General features: G+C 45.9%; 2 protein-coding genes and 1 long non-coding RNA gene across 11 annotated transcripts; 2 read left to right on the top strand and 1 right to left on the bottom strand.

Annotated features, from left to right (window-relative positions):
* Nucleotides 1-408: 408 nt before the first annotated feature.
* Nucleotides 409-4,197, top strand: LOC123096365 (DAG protein, chloroplastic). The gene is made up of 5 exons (XM_044518085.1): nucleotides 409-850; nucleotides 2,239-2,336; nucleotides 2,428-2,493; nucleotides 2,580-3,289; nucleotides 3,949-4,197. The coding sequence occupies exons 1-5, from the start codon at nucleotides 486-488 to the stop codon at nucleotides 3,958-3,960; spliced, it is 1,251 nt and encodes a 416-aa protein (XP_044374020.1). The 5' UTR covers nucleotides 409-485; the 3' UTR covers nucleotides 3,961-4,197.
* Nucleotides 4,198-9,954: 5,757 nt separating this feature from the next.
* LOC123096363 (probable beta-1,3-galactosyltransferase 2) lies at nucleotides 9,955-13,686 on the bottom strand. 9 transcript variants are annotated; one of them, XR_006446575.1, is made up of 8 exons: nucleotides 13,252-13,684; nucleotides 12,970-13,146; nucleotides 12,650-12,798; nucleotides 12,447-12,504; nucleotides 11,999-12,367; nucleotides 11,665-11,850; nucleotides 11,184-11,247; nucleotides 9,955-10,647 (listed from the first exon to the last, which is right to left on the bottom strand). XR_006446575.1 is itself a non-coding variant. In XM_044518084.1 (6 exons), exons 3-6 carry the CDS (start codon nucleotides 12,249-12,251, stop codon nucleotides 10,599-10,601), a joined length of 516 nt encoding a protein of 171 aa, XP_044374019.1. In that variant the 5' UTR covers nucleotides 12,252-12,798; nucleotides 12,970-13,146; nucleotides 13,252-13,685; the 3' UTR covers nucleotides 9,955-10,598. The 9 variants fall into 9 exon arrangements, 1 of the variants encoding a protein (XP_044374019.1); XR_006446577.1 differs by having other exon boundaries at nucleotides 11,665-11,819; XR_006446572.1 differs by having other exon boundaries at nucleotides 12,004-12,367.
* Nucleotides 13,687-14,070: 384 nt separating this feature from the next.
* LOC123099692 (uncharacterized) lies at nucleotides 14,071-16,488 on the top strand. The gene is made up of 3 exons (XR_006448212.1): nucleotides 14,071-14,694; nucleotides 15,340-16,120; nucleotides 16,199-16,488. It is a non-coding gene; the product is annotated as an uncharacterized lncRNA (long non-coding RNA).

Below are 16,488 nucleotides of genomic sequence, written 5' to 3'. Positions count from 1 at the left end.
CTCCGCTGATGGCAATACTGATGTGACATTTCTATAGAAAGGTTTACGAAAAGAGACCAGCTTTCCCACGGTGAGAGGGGAAGTTGAGCTGATTATACGGGTCACTATAAAATTCATAGCGTTTAACGAAACTGGTTAGACATTTGTTTGGCCCAACTTTGTGATGCTCTCTCTTATTCGTCTAGGCCCTTCTACGCGGCCTTGTTGATCGTGTTCACCCGTATGCCGCTTCCCTGCTGCTCATTTCCGTATCGAAACTGCTTTGTGTACGATGTTTTCTCTATACGATTTTGTACTATAAGACACAGATCGTTCTCAATGTTTGAGCCCACTACACCAGAACAGTCTGCTCGTGCGCAAAATCGTATGAAGTTTGATCGTACCTATAGCAGCGCTCTTTCCGTATACCGCTCCCATCTCACACAACCCCCTTAAACCCCAGAAGCCTCCATCCGCGGCGCCCCCAACGAAAACCCTAGCCCGCCATGGCCCTCGCGCTCCGCCTCCGTCGGGCCCTCGCCGCCGCCTCCACCTCCGCATCCCTCCTCCGTCCGACTGCCTCCGCCGCGGCATCCCCCCATCGGGCTCCCCTCCTCGCCCCTTTCGTCGCGCCGCTGCCGCGCCCGTTCCTCCCCGGGGGCGCCGCCGGCTTCCGGTCGACGGCGGCGGCAGCGGCACGGGGAAACTACGGCGGTGGGGCGGACGACGCCAAAATCGACCCCGACGAGATCCTCTTCGAGGGGTGCGACTACAACCACTGGCTCATCACCATGGAGTTCCCCGACCCCAAGCCCTCCCGCGAGGAGATGATCGAGACCTACCTGCAGACCCTCGCCAAGGTCGTCGGAAGGTATAACGAAATCCCCCTTATTTCGTTTCTCGTCAGAAATCTGTGAATCGGTCAGGTATTGGACTTGTCTTCGTGTCGAATTAGTCTTATTTCGTTTCTTGTTTAGAAATGTGTGAATCGGTCAGGAATCGGACTCATCTCGTGTCGAAGTAGTCTCAGAGGATGAGTCTGATTGCTTTCCTTTCTTGTGTCTTGTGTATGGTTGGAGTGATTGAAGGCTGCGTATGTGTGGTATTCATGTGGTTCTGATATATGGCGTGCTGTTAGTTTGATTGTCGTTCCATATTAATTTTTTATCAACAAAGGTTTATGATACTAATCTGTAGTTGCAATTGCTGGAATCATTGAGCTGATTGTTGCTTTTTCAAGTGAGTGGGTGATAACTTTGAGGGTGGCTGTCATGTTTATTTTGGTGGCTATGGATCTGAATTATGTCAACAAAGTTTGATTCTTGCGATAATGTGCCTTGTTCTACTTATGACAACTAATAACGTTTGAAAATTTTCTATGCTCGATAGCTCCAGTGGTTTAGTCGTGAATGATGCAATTTTTTTGTGTTTCATCAACATTTTTTGACTTGAATAAACAAGAATTATGGAACGGAGGGAGCAGTTTGATACACTTATGTCAAGTAACATTATTCTGTTTGGAGCATTTTTGTGTGTGTGGTGATTTGAAGTATTCAAGATATTCTAAATCCACTGCTATTTATTATTTCCTGACCGTAAAGACATGCATTTTCCATAATCCAACCATACATTTAATCCTGCCTTTTTTAGTTAGGGCTCTCCGCTAAACTAGACGTGTGCCACTAGGCAGAAATATCAGAAGTAGCATCTCGAGATTGACCTCAAAACTAATATGTACTTTGTCGTTTTGCGCTGTCAGCTTTGTTGCTTTCTTCTGTATGAAATTAGAATAGTAGTTAACTGGTTATAAAGGGATATATAGAATAATTTGATTTTGGAGAATTGCAATGGTAATATTTTTCATAACGTTATGGTAATATATAACTTAAGTCATTATGAGATCTACATCTAGTATTTTGAATGTACTTTTCAGTTCAAGGATCCCTTATCTGTCATAGTTACTGCAGTATGTTCTTATTCATTGAATTTGATGGTCACTGTTAGCGAATGGTCTGTTTCTACACCAATGAATACTGCTAGCGAATGGTTCCCTATATTTGATGGTTCTGTTTCCGCTCTTAAAAGGTTAAGTCGTTGCTCTTGCCTAGAATTTGTAAAGCTGTTGCTTATCAAATTGATGGCTCTGAAATTATCTAGTGAAGGCATGCCCTTATTTATGATGCTAATGTTTCTTCTGACTGATGTGTAAGCAATGTAATATCATTTGCAACATTTAGCTGAGCTCTTAGCTTCTTGTAGTTATGAGGAGGCTAAGAAGAGGATGTATGCTCTTAGTACAACAACATATGTTGGGTTTCAAGCTGTAATGACTGAGGAAATGTCAGAAAAGTTTCGCGGTGAGATGATGTGATATCTAGACTTATATTCTGTTTGAAATGTTTGTTATTCTATAAATTTAAGTACCTTCTTTTTTTGCATTTTGATCAGGATTGCCTGGAGTTGTTTTTATCTTGCCTGATTCATATTTATACCCAGAGACAAAGGAGTATGGAGGTTTGTTGTATTCTTGTTCATCAATTACTGTTTAGTAAGTTCATATGCCCCCGATCTTATCTGTATGTGTGAATTGGTTTCATCAGGAGACAAATACGAGAATGGTGTCATAACTCCAAGACCACCACCTGTTCAGTATAGCAAACCGTCAAGGAATGATAGAAACCGCAACTGTCGTGGAAATTACGAAAACAGTCCTCCACCGCAAGGTAATTACCAGAACAGGTCGCCACCACAAGGAAACTTCCAAGGGTCCCGCCCACAGCAAGACGTAAGAGGCTACGCTCCACAGCAGAATTACGCACAAGCTGGGCAAGATGGTAGAGGTTATGGGAGGAATGATTCTGCCGACCATCCAGGTTACAATGCGCCTGGTGGGTACCAAGGGCGTGTAAATGAAGCCGGTCAAGGTTTCCAAGATCCACAAGAGCGCAGGAGTTTCTCGCAAGGACAGGAAGGAGATCTCAGGCCTGGTGGCCCTTCAGCACCTGGAAATTATGGTCAACCGCCTGCACCTGGAAATTATGGTCAACCACCTGCACCTGGAAATTACGGTCAACCGCCTGCACCTGGAAATTATGGTCAACCACCTGCTCCTGGATCCTATGGGAAGCCATCTGGACCTCCAGCTTATGGACAACCGTCTGGGTCGAGATATCCTGGAGGTAACCAAGGGGGTCCTGGTTATGGTGGAGACAACAGACAGGGTGCAGCGCCTGCATATGGAGGGGATAACTTGCAAGGGGTTTCTGGTCAGTATCCTAGCCCAGGTGAAGGACAACAAGGGAACTGGCAGGTATGAAAGCCTTTGTCATATGGCTTTTACTGGCACTATAGACAAGTACTCCCTCTGTAAAGAAATATAAGAGCGTTTAGATCATTAAAGTAGCAATTCAAACACTCTTATATTTCTTTACGGAGGGAATATTTGATTGAAGATGACCAATATTGATTTCTTCTGTCCATAAAGCTTAAATTTGCACAATTTGTCCATAAAGCTGTACATTGAAGCAACCTATGAATATTACTTTATCATGCCTGTAGCGCTTGCCTACTGATGGTTTGAAGTTTGTATGTTGACTGTTACTCCCCCTGTTCCAAAATAGATGACTCAACTTTGTATTAACTTTAGTACAAAGTTTGTTCAAAGTTGGGTCATCTATTTTGGAACGGAGGGAGTAGATTTGTAGTTTCAACATGTCTCGGAAGTGGACTAAATTTTTGGCCTTAAATTCTCATGCCCATCTGTTTGGTAAAACACTAGAGCAATGAACCTGCTAGGTCCTTAAATGTAAATGCAAGCATATACGGGGTACTATTAAATTTTGTATTAGGAAATCCTGGCGCATACATCAACCCTGAGGAATATGCCTATGATAAATTGTGTCTGCAGTTTTGCTTATACCGTTAATCTGTGGCTAATCACTGATGATTCTTCATTTTGGTGTCGTGCAGGGTAGGCAGTAAGGACCTGATGAGAAGTAGCTTCACTTAAGAACAAGGCATTAGTTCCTCTACTTGAAATGTAGAAATTTCCACCTGTAAAATAAACAGCTGAACTACTTTATTTTGTCTTGTTGCCTGCATTCACATCAGACTTATTATTGATGTGCGTTACTATCTCTTGTAGCCATATATTTGACGTTTGGAAAGGCTTGTGGAGTCTGGAGTGGTCTGTGCTTTTGATGGATGTTTCGTGTTTTATTTGTCGTTGAATTTGTGATGTATTCTTCCAACTTGCTAAAAGAAGTAGAATTGTTGCATCTGATGGCCCTTACATTTGCACTATACATACAAGTTGATGCCTAAAATTGCAATATTCCTTTATCATGGCTGAGGTGATCTAACCGTTTCACCTGTGTTGGGAAACGATCGTAGGTACCATGCAGTGTCAAGCATATGCTAGCTGTGATTGTTACTCTTGGATGCTCATTGACATTCGCTAGACTTTTCCTGTTCGAGAGGTACCTTTTAGATGCTTTGGTCGATCTTAGCATTGGGCGTCTCAATCCCTTAGGATGAGATCTAAAAAGAATTTTGGGGGTCAACTTTCAAGATCTACAGAATAAAATCTACTTTTCAATGGAATAGTATTGCGATACAGGACATATTGAAAAGTGCAGTAAAATATATGGTTTCTTTACGAGCATACCTATGGACGCATCCATGCACATCCTATCCATATGAGCACACCCAAGAGACGGATAAAGATTGAGATTGATGAAGTCACCACAAATACATTAGAGTCGATGAGAACGTCATTTTTCATCGAACGAACATTGCCTATAATAAATCTTGAAAAATGCAAACAACTAAACATGAAGGAACTTAACCATCGGAACTCCTTCCCCTCAACAACAACTAGGTTGAAGACCTCATCCCCTCCAGGCTCCGTCAGCCAGCTCGTGCATTCGCCTCCCCTCGCGGCAAGGGAAATCCCGGTTCCACGGCTTCGGGTATTAGATTAGGTAAGGGTTTTTTAATCCTCGTAGGGATGACATTTGAACTGATGAGGACGCTTCATCTTCGTGTTGGTCTTCCAAATCTAATCCTCCTCGAGTCTGTTCGGGAGGACGGGCACGCTGAAGCTCCGATGTAGATTCATGTCGTCTCCTTGTGGTAGCGAGATTAGGGTTTCTCGTTGTATGTACGCGACGACGAGATCTGGTGTCAGGCGCTTCTGATGGATTATTTCTGATGGGTTAAAGGGTTCGACAACAACAATGGCGGCTCAAGGACGTTGGTCCTTAGGGGCATGTGCACGAAAATTTCTTGACTGCCATCGATTAGGTCAGAGCCTACTCTAATAGGAGAGCAGCGGCAGAGGCGCGTCGGTGACTCGTTTTTGCGATGGTAGTGGTCGTTCGATGGTCCAGACACCTCAATGTATGTTTGGTATGTTTTGAACATCTGGTGAACTTTTATAATAATATATGATGGACATCCATCACTCGCGTGAAAATAAAGGCCTCGCGTGGAGTTCCAGTAATCCAAAATCATCACTTAAATAAAATTAATCTCACTTGGCTACAAATAAAATTTGGAATGATGTCAATTGTGTGACTCAGCTTAAATGTGACTAGCACCACCTGTCCTGACCCCCTCCCATGTCCACACTATAAATACCATCTGGTGTGAGCCAGCAGGGATGTATGCCACAGAGAGCCCCAAGGAGACCCATCATCATACATACATCAGAGAAGGAATTGTATATCAAGTGTGAAGAAGAAAAAGAAGGAAGAGGTGAAGCCTTGCATGGAGATGGAGAGCCTCCCTTCATCTGGTAGCCAAGAATGACTTGCCTATGCAATGCCTCTGCTAACTGATCCATCTCACCATCGGCTGGGAAGCCCCTGTGATGGATGCAGTGAGTGTGGCTGCATGGGTGGGTCTTCTTGGCTAGCCAGAGTGGCTCTCATCCACCATGCCAGGCCATCCCTCTTCAAGAAACAAAGAAAATCTCTCTGAAGCCACTGGCTTCAATCTCCTTTGCAGATCGAGCTCAATTTGGCAATGCGATAATCGTCTACACGTCCTGATCCCACCTTCTGAATTCTTCTTTCTTTAGGTGAGAATCAAATGCTGTTTCTTCAGTTGGGCAACTCTTGGATTCAGAATTCAGATCATCATTGTGTGATCAGGGGAGAGATGCACTGTCTTCAGCTCCGGAAATGTTCCATCATCAACTGAACCCCCCTTGTTTGGCTTGCTCTTTTCTTCTTAGAACTAGAAGCGGAGCAATGCACAGTACCAAGGTTACCAGGCTTTGCTGTGGCCAAGTCCCAGGTCCCATGTAGATGGAGACAATTTCCCTGCTTATTTTCTGATGTTCTGCTGCCACCAGGTGCATGCAGGGTTTGCCAGGTATAGGCCGTGCGACAGCCGTCACCGGATCCAAGAATTGCAAGCTTCTTTCTGCCAGACCGAGCGGACACGAGGATGTTTGTGCGGCGGTGTGCATGGCCACACGTGTGCCATGAACTGCAGCACACATGGACTTGGCCCCCGTCCTGACGTGTGCCCTCGCCGTGAGCACGTTGCACAGATGGTTTCGTCTCCATCTGTCCAAGTGTCATGTTCCATGCTGCGAAATTTGTTTACAGGCGACGTAGAAACAAACAAGAATCCAGATCTTTCTAGTGTATAAATCTCGCAAGCAGGGTGTCGAAAGGAATCCTATAGGCATCAAGAAGACTAAGGGCATCTTGCGACCCGCAAATTTCCTCCCGCATCCGCATCCGTCCGTGGACAGGAGGGACCAGTCCGCGGATACGGATGCGGGAGGCCGTCATCCAACACTAACCGCATACATTGCAAACTCTTTTTTAATAAATCGGATAAAATTCATGCAAACTCATTCGGATTTCATATAAACATGATGGATATCATATAAATCGAACGAAAACGGTTATATTTTGGACATATTTTCAATTAAAACCGAAACCGGACTTGTCTACGGCAGGCTCGGCGGGTTTCCAACTCGCCCCCATGACCGGCATCGGTGAGCACCGAAGGTATACGCTTCAACGCCAAGGACGGCTCGCTACCCTATCGCCCATCAGAGTGGAACCGCCGCCAGATGCTTCAGCCGGAGGGGAAGGGTCCCTACGCAGCCATAGTTGGTTCTTGGGTAAGGGGACGACAGTGGCTGGTGAGAGGGCAAGACGCCGACTGTGTACACCGGCGGTGCCTCGTCGGTGGCTTTCCTAGGACCCAAGTGGTGGTGGTCTTCCATGTTCTACTTCTTCTCGATAATGGCGGGGGGCGCGGACGTGTGGGCCACCACCTCGTCAACATCCGCACAACCGGCGTCTTTCTCTGCGTTGTCGATGCGGTGCGGTCGTGGGCACTGGAGGACCAGTACGACGCGGCATCGTTGACGCCCGTGCCGCCATGCTCCCTGCTGTGCCAGCCTGGAGCAACTCGCCACTCCTCTGCGAGCTAGCTTCGAGCGGCGAGTTGCTGAACCACGCATCGGCTTGGGGCAACAACTTGCTCCGTCGGGTTAGGCGAGGAAGGTGGAGCAGCGAGCTGCCTCGCTCGTATTCGCCGGGTTCGGCGGGCCACCCAGTCGGCTTTTATGCCGGAGAACTGCTCTTCTAGCTCGTCGATGTCATCGAAAGATTAAAGAAAATGGTGAAAGAAGGAGATGGGGAGCGGTGGAGTGATGCGATTCTTGCCCGGCGTCTGACCTTGTTTAAATAGAAGACGGACGGGAGGAGCTTGCTCGGGCTTGCATTTAATGCCAGTCCACTCGTGAACGGACGTGTAGCCGCAGTAAGTTTCTCGGCTTTCACGGGGTTTAATGGAGGCGTTTGAATGCGGCGAGGAGGCGTGTTCAGCTGAGCATGCAGCGGGCGGCGCCCTCGACCGGCGCGCCGCTTCAATGGCGGAGGCACTGAGAGGTCGCGTCCGCCCCGAGCCGCCTTCAATGTGGAGCAGCGCGCTCTACAGCGGCATGAATGCAAGCAGCTGAGCGACGGGTGGGAAGCGCGCGGGGGCGAGGGGAGTGATTTTTGGTGGGCCAGCGCGGTCAGAAGCGGGCGTGACAGCGGTCTGAACTCCCGCAAACCTCCTCCACGTTGTGTTCGGTTTGCGGGAAAAAACGCGTCCGAACCGCGCCGTGGACTGTCACATGACCGTATTGGATGTGGCTTTCGCGGTCTGAACAACTCAGTCCGGACTGATACGAGATGTGTGCAGGTCGAGGTTGGAGATGCCCTAGAGAGAAAAACATTGACCTCTTGTCCAAACCATCCACCATTTTTTCTTCTTTGAAAGGGGTTTCCCCCGCCTCATTCTATTATAGAATGAAGCAGAAAGACAACAAATTGCACCATCCGCCATTGGCTATACATCACGTAATCGATCAATGCACACACAAAAACTCACACGTTGAGCCGACTTCTTAGACTCTTTCCGTGGTGAGGATGTGCCCGACACGCTAGGGCTTCATTGTCGCCGGCCGCCGGGCGTGACATAGTCGTCGCTCGGTGATTAGCGAAGCTGTTGCTTGCCGCACATCAATGGAGTACAATTCTACGAGTCTATGGACTATGGCCAGCCGAACGACACCGCCACAAATTCTTAACTTGATCCCGTGAATCAGAGATTAAGGTATCATTGTCTACAGATAACAGATTTATACTGCTACAGCTGTCAATTTAATTACAGAAACCAATTAATTAATTGTTAGTAGTTACTAGATGACCCGGTTGCGCCAATGGCGCAAGAAGCCAGTTAGTAGCGATGTTAGTAGTGAATAGGTAGGGGATGTAGCTACAAACATAATGCAATGTGAATTTATCACATATAGTAGAGTGAGGTTGATCGTTTTACAGAAACACATACATAGGCAGTTGTAGAGCTTATTTAGTCATCTTAGTCTGACTGGTTTTCAGAAGGTGTGAACGTAGGAATAAAGAGAGTGTCATTGTCGCGTAATGCTTGCATGGTATACTTCCATAGGTACTTGAAGGCTCATGTGGCAAATGTAACAATTGATGTGTGACTTTTTCGCAGAGATGAGACGCTTCAATTTTCTGACTTGATCTTTGTAAAGCTTTACTTTGTTACCCCATGTGCAATGATCATCAAAACTTCCGGCTGGGTTCCCCTAGGAATGATTTTTAATCAAATCGAGTTATTTGAAGCTTTGAAAATAGGAGAAATGCAACTCTGCTAGAAGAAGCAGGCAGGCAGAGGCGAAAAAGTGTAACTACTCTAGATTGAAATTTGAAATAAACTTTGACTAACGGCCTATCGAAGTGGATGTAGGTGCAGAGGTTGATCTGTTGCTAAAGTGAGGCTTGCGGCGGCGATCCGAACGGGTTTCCTGCGTGCTGATCCGATCGGTGGCCTTTCTGTGCCTGGAAGCAACAGCTGCCTTGTGGCCGTCTTGCCATGATGCGGCCGCAAAGCCAACGAACTTAAGAATCTTATGGCTGGAGTCCCTTCTTCTAAATTCAAAGGAAACATCAAGCGATTCCAGCGAACTTAAGAGACACTAATACAATAATCAAATCGAGTAACGACATATGTTTAATCAGGGAAGGTGGGATCAAACTAAGGAACATATATCTTCACAAATTACTTTGTATGGCTAAGGCCTAAGGTGAGCTGATCTAAGAACAGAAAGAAGATGGAAAATCACATTATTTTCACTACAGAATAATCCAAGCACTTGTCTAATTACACTAAGCAATAAACTTCCTTGTATATCATCTTATAAGGGAAGCCATGAAAGGATCTGACTTGTGCTTAGAACTTGTTTGGCAAGTAACACAGCCCACAGTAAAGCTTCCGAGAAACCTACAACTAAAGATAAAATACAGGCACACCACAAATTTAGTTCTATAAACCAGCATCATAATTTGCACAGACAGTTTGCAGGGCTCTAAAGTTACAATTCTACTGTACTACCTTGTTATTCATTAAAGAAGACCGTGTCAACAGTGCAGATGTATCAAACATACCACTCCAAATTTTAAGCATCAACAAATTATGTTTTCCACTGCTCCCCGTAGGCTATACGATCTGAATACTGCCAAAGTTACATATACAGTAAGAAATGCAGAAACAGGAAAGCGATTTGCAGTCTCGATACTCTCTCGCCTGATGTCGTCACTAATGCTTTCATCATCCCTAAGCCCCTCCATCGGCTTTCTGCTTGCTTCAAGCTCTCAAAACAACATGCAACTCACACGACAGAGGAAACACCAGATGAAGCGGTCAGCAGTCCATCAATACGATGTACGCATTGAATCCGATCCGATCGGCGCAACCAAAGATGCACTTGCCTAGTCAAAATTCAGGAAAATAGTGCATCGTTCTAAACTTTTATTAGACCTAATGATTATTAAAGAACATGACTAAGAGTTGACTAAACTCTGAATACAGGAGATTTCAAATTACTGAAATAACACTTGTTGGTCACTTGAAATACCTGAATATTTTAAACCCTTCAATAGTCATAAGATAATTAGCGAAGTGGCTTTGTATTAGAAAATGAATATAGTTGATCAAGTGATGGTCAAGAATCAATCAGCGACTTGAATAAATATAATACAAAATGCCAGTAAATTTTTGGAAGTGTTGTAAATCTATTAATGCCTTAGAATCAAGCTATCACCCAACAAATCCTTGGCTTTTGATCTGAGGAAAAAGAAAAGCGAGTATTAGACTAAACTTACACACTTACTGACATACAAGCTGAGATATAACACTAAAATGAGTGTTATTCATCAAAAATATGTGCATCTACGCAGGCTCCTTGTATTGTTTTGCTTTTTCATCCAAACTATTTTGTAAAACTTGCATACTTATGGTTCCAGATAGCAGCTCAGAACTTGTTCAATCTTCCCTTTTCAGTTCATGCACAGTTGACTCATAGCTGCACAACGAATAGCAGATTTATGTCCTTATCTACTTCCATTACTTCTAACTCTGTAGCAATTAGACAAGTGGTGTCCTGTTTAAAGATAGGGAATTAGGGAAACCCCATCTGCACCTGTTTATAACATTGAGGCTTTACGGGTTCCTTTTATTGTCTAAAATATGTAAGCTTTCCATGGAGATATTTACAATATATGTGTTCTATGTTACGATTTGTCTTTTACGGGACCTCATCTTATGATTTTTTTTCAGCAAACAAGTTATTATATATTGAACCTTAGTGCCAGTAACCTTACCTATGCCCAATCATAAATCGAATGACGACTCCCTTTTCCTCTTCCAGTTTCTTGAGTTTCTCATCTGATAAACAACGATGAGATATATGTGGTGAAATAAAAATAAATGCCAGACAACTAAATGATCCACCCCAATCTAAATAGCTCAACTCTTAGAAGAAAGTATGCAGGCAACAAACAAACTGTATGACCCAAGGCAGCTATGATGTTAAATAAACCTACCTGATTATTCTAGTTGTTATGATGATAAAAAATCACATTTAGTTGATTCTATTTGCTGGGACGATAGATGATCCTATCTGATCCCTTGATTTCGTACTTGCACATTTCTCTGTTATTTCCTTGCTATTTGCACGTCATAATCCTAGTTGATTAAAAACACATCCCTCTGCATCGATCTAACTAAGAACAAGAAATGCAGAAAGCAACAGCTAGGCCAAAACAGCCAAAACAAGGGAGACAACATTGCAAAGTAATGAACCTTGAGGCATCCATCTCTCCCTGACAGAATCACGGCGCTTCTTGCTACTGAACGCGGTATTGATCCTGATCACCATAAAAGCCTTTTTCCTTTCCTGCCTTGCCATCCGCACTCTCAAGCAGCTCATGCTTGCTGAACCGCGCTGCCAACTCCATCTGCAGCGTGGCGATCAACTTGTCTAAATATCTAGATACAATTATGATATATACCAATTAGTCCCCCAATAGATATATAACGCAGAAGTGCAAACAATTCAGATCATTTTTCAATATTCTAGTCGGTGTCTCCGGTCGGCAGATCGGTGGGGAAGCGAGCCCAAGCAAGAACATCGTACCACACCTGGCGGGAGAAGGAGCAGCCAGCCAGCAGGTGTTGCATCGTTGGGCCTCTTCTTGTGCTCTCGCGCCCGCTGCCATGCGTAAAGGCCTATCCTCCCTCATCATCCTCACCGCTTGGTGGATTTGGAAGCATAGAAACAGCTGCACCTTCGACGGGGACCGACCCTCTGTCTCCCACCTGTGCTCCACCATCAAGGACGAAGCGCGCCTTTGGGCCCAGGCCGGCGCCGGCGCGATCACCAACATCATCCCAGAGCGCTAGGCTAGGGTTTTCTTGGGGATGAGGAACCCCGTCTGTTTGCTCAACGTCCACTTCCATGCCTCCCTTTTGTGTACATGGCATAGTGTGTCGTCCTAATCCCATGCTGTAAACACTCCCGTTCTATCAATGGAAAGATACGTATCCTTAGCGTATTCGCGAAAAAAAAAATCAAGTCGACGTACTGTATGGCCTCATGAGTCTTTGCCACTTCCCCATCACGTCCCTGTCGTAGGATGGTTTCTGAAATCAAGAAAGGATGTTCACAGAATTACAAACCAAAGAGGAAACTGAAGAACATCAGGATTATCTTCTTATTAAAATATCCATTTTCACTCCATAACTCGCTCTTTAAAAAATAACATGATTTTATATTATCTTCAAAAACCTCGTTTGTTCTTTTTCTGAAATAAACCAGGAGCCAAAAAATGGATGCTGTCGATCGCAACAAAATCTTCAGAAACGATCTGCAGCTCCTCTTCCTGTCACCGCAGCTGCGCCACCACCTGGCTCTTTAAATCCGGCATCGCTCTGAACCTGACCAAACCATCGCCATAGAACACGTATCAGTTGCAGGCCTACGGCGAGCAGAGCACTCCATCGGCGAGCTTTCAAACGAATCCAAGAAAAAGAAAGCGGGGAGAGCAAGGACTCCGCTAGGAAGAGGGTCAAGCGAAAACGAATCTGGGGGGAGAGGAGAGGGCTCACCGGTCGGTGAAGAGCACGCCAAGGATGAAGCTGCAGGCGCAGAGGAGCAGTATTGTCCTCGACAGCACCGGCCTCCTCTCCCCGGCAGCGGCACCGCTCTTGGCCTTCATCTTCCTCAGAGTCGCCTCCATCCCAGCTCTCTCCGGTGAGTTGCCTGACTATGCATCTGAGCAGAGTCTTTGCAGGAGAGTCCCAGCAAAAGAATAACCACCAAATTACACTGCAAATCCTAGCCATGAACAAGAAGACAAAATCAACATGATGTAGTACGTAAGATCTCACCATTCTCTGTCCAGATGAAGAAGAAGGGAGAGAAAGCTAGAGCCCGCTGTCCCGCCGGGTCCGTCGTCCGGTGGGGCCGTCACAAACTGCTGGGCCTTGGCGTCCTTCTCTCCAGCAACAGACGCCTAGGGACGAGGACGACGAAACGGACTGGTGAACCTCCTCGTTGCTGACCTCTTGGCGGCGCTACGCCTACGTCGCCGGGAAGCTCGCCTCCACGCCCGAGGCGACGAGATTTGGGGGAGACTGCTGGGCCTTGGCGTCCTCCTCGAGTACCCGATCCACCCCGTCATCTGTCTTCCTCCCTCATCTGACCATGGACTCACCCTCTCCGTCCCTCCGAGCAGACCGAGAGAAACGGCGGCGGCCCGACGCGGGGTGCGAGAGCAGGGGAGGAGGGGTGCGGGGCTTTAGGAGACGGGGGATTGGTGGGGAGGAGGGATGTGGGGATCGAGGAGGACGGGGACCACCGCGGTGAAATCGATCCCCCAATTCACTCACGCAAAACCAAAGCAACCTCACATGATTCTCTCGACCCCACAGGTAACGAGCCCCACCTGGCATTGACCTGTGAAGCTGCTGCTGATGTACAGAAGGACCAACGGCTGACCAAACGCCAGCAGGTAAAAATCAGTGAAAGTAAAAAAATCCAACGGATGACGAAGCTCAGCGCCCGCAAAGCCTCCAGAATGGCGGGTAGTGCAGCGGTGTTTATACGTTCCATTAGAGCAAGTATAATAAGGCTGACTCAGCTGGCTATAAGCCCTTCCACGTCAGCCAAATCACATCTGGAAAGGAGAGAAAGAGGGAGAGAGAAGCGAACGGGCGCTTCGTCAAGCGCCGGGCTGCGGCACAAGATACGAGAGCTTTGCGCCCGCTTGCAGCCCGTGGCGAGCGCTAGAGCCGGCGCTCTCGATCCCCTGCGCCTCTCCCGCCTCCCGCGCTTCTCCTTCCTCCTTCGCGCGCGAAAATCAGCCCGTGCCGTCGCCCCAAATAGCTTCCTCGCGCCAAATCAAGCCTTCCAAATTTCCCCAAATCGCCACCTCTCCCGAACCCTAGAACTGTCGCCGGCGCACATCAAGGAGATGGGTCAGCAGTCCAAACGGACGCGCGCGCTGGCACCTCGTGAAGCCCCTCCACCAGCGCCTCTGCTCACCCCGCCGCCGGCGCATCTCCTGGTCCCGCCGCCGGCGCATCTGCTGGTCTCGACGGCGCCTAAGTCCGCCCCGCCGCCGGGGATCCCGTCGGCCTTCCCTTCAAAGCAGAGAACAAGCACTTGGATCCCCCAAGACCACAAGAGTCTCTGGCGGCTAGTCTGCAGCAACCAAGTGAATCGGGTCCTACGGCTCAAGGTCCTTGCTGGGCACCGCCTGCTTGCATCGGTGACTCTACATCACCTTGGTACATGGCTGGCAATATGGACTACTCTGATCCACAAGTATGGTATGAATTTTCTCCATTGCTTATCTCAACTCTGAATCGTGGTGTCATTTCTTAGAGCTGCTGACACACTTGTATGATATGCTAGTTAGATGATACAACATCAGAAATCTATCTACTACTCTACTGTCTATTTTCAGAGTTCATTTTTAGTAGCTTAGTAATGATAGTAAAAGAAAAGTTCCTTCTGCTAGATGATCTTTCTTTGATGTACAGGAGCACGTGACTTCTCGTTTGCTGAATCTTGGATTGCAGTGTAGTGTAACTTTTCAGTTTCCACATGATAGTGTGTATGATATATATATATATATATATATATATATATATATATATATATATATATATATATATATATATATATATATATATATATATATATATATATATATATATATATAAACTATTTTTCCTTTAAATAGTTGCTGTGATCAATTCAGATTTTTTTCCTTTAAATAGTTGCTGTGATCAATTCAGATTTCTCCTTTAAATAGTTGTTGTGATCATTTCAGATTATTTTTCCTTTAAATAGTTGCTGTGATCAACTAGTATGCATCTCAAATGTATTGTATTCAGATTTTACAAATTTGAGTATATACTTGCATGTAGTTCGGTGCTGATCGCTCTTCGCTTCTTTATGTCGTTGAGCAGGGGAGTGGATTCTCACCCACCTGGTGGTTACCTTAGTTACTTTCAGAACACGGCATTGATTGCATGCATTGGCGATGGGAGAAGTGTCCTCTTGCATGGAGGGGGCAATTCACCCGCGGCGATTATGGAGTACCAACGATGATCCTAGAAGCCGTTGCTTCCCAGGACCTTCGTATTTGGCATGCTTTTTTTGGAGTTGCTGGGTCAAATAATGATCTGAATGTGCTCAATCAATCCCCACTGTTTTTGATGCACTGAAAGGAGAAGCCCCTCAAGTCCAATTTTTTGTCAATGGGAATGAGTATACCGCAGGTTACTACCTTGCTGATGGTATATACCCAGAATGGGCTGCCTTCATAAAGACTATACCACTTCCCCAAATAGAGAAGCACAAGTTGTTTGCCCAGAAGCAAGAAGGGGCAAGGAAAGATGTCGAGCGCGCTTTTGGGGTATTACAGTCCCGTTTTACCATTGTCCGTCGGCCTGCACGTCTATGGAAGAGAAAGAGTGTTGGAAGGATCATGAGGGCTTGTGTGATTCTCCACAATATGATAATCGAAGATGAGAGAGAGCAGGCAAAAATTCATATTGACTTGAATGAGATTCCGGGGGCTTCATTTGCTCTACCTCCCGAAGTGAATGTTGGTGGTAATCTATGTTTCGCAGATGTGTTGCGTAGAAAAGCTACTATTCGTGCTCGTCCACAGCATGCCCAACTTAAAAGTGATTTAGTCGAGCATATCTGGCATAAGTTTCAAAACAGACATCATAATTAATCATGGTGGGATATTGATATCTGCATGTTCATATTCCTTTTTTTTACTGTAACCTTGATATCTTACATGCATTTTTATTTCAGGAGTGAGCTGTGATGTGGTGATTGCGGCAGCTGTTACTTATAGTACCCTCCATGCTTTGTGACTTTTGTCATCGTCCAGATCAAAACTATGATTGTTGCTTGTGGTCGTGAACGGCTTGTTTGCCGGAGATGTTATCTATTATGTTTGCTGAATGCTTTCTTAAAGACTTATGTAATCTTAAGTAATTACTCATGATGCTATGGAGTAGTATGATGCTGTGTGACATGTTTGGAGTACTATGATGCTGTATGACATATGTTTGTTGCCTAAATGCCAGTCAGTCTTCCTA

This window comes from Triticum aestivum, chromosome 4D (assembly GCF_018294505.1).
Source record: "Triticum aestivum cultivar Chinese Spring chromosome 4D, IWGSC CS RefSeq v2.1, whole genome shotgun sequence".
In the NCBI taxonomy this organism is placed as follows: domain Eukaryota; kingdom Viridiplantae; phylum Streptophyta; class Magnoliopsida; order Poales; family Poaceae; genus Triticum; species Triticum aestivum.
This window is presented reverse-complemented; position numbering and strand designations above follow the sequence as displayed.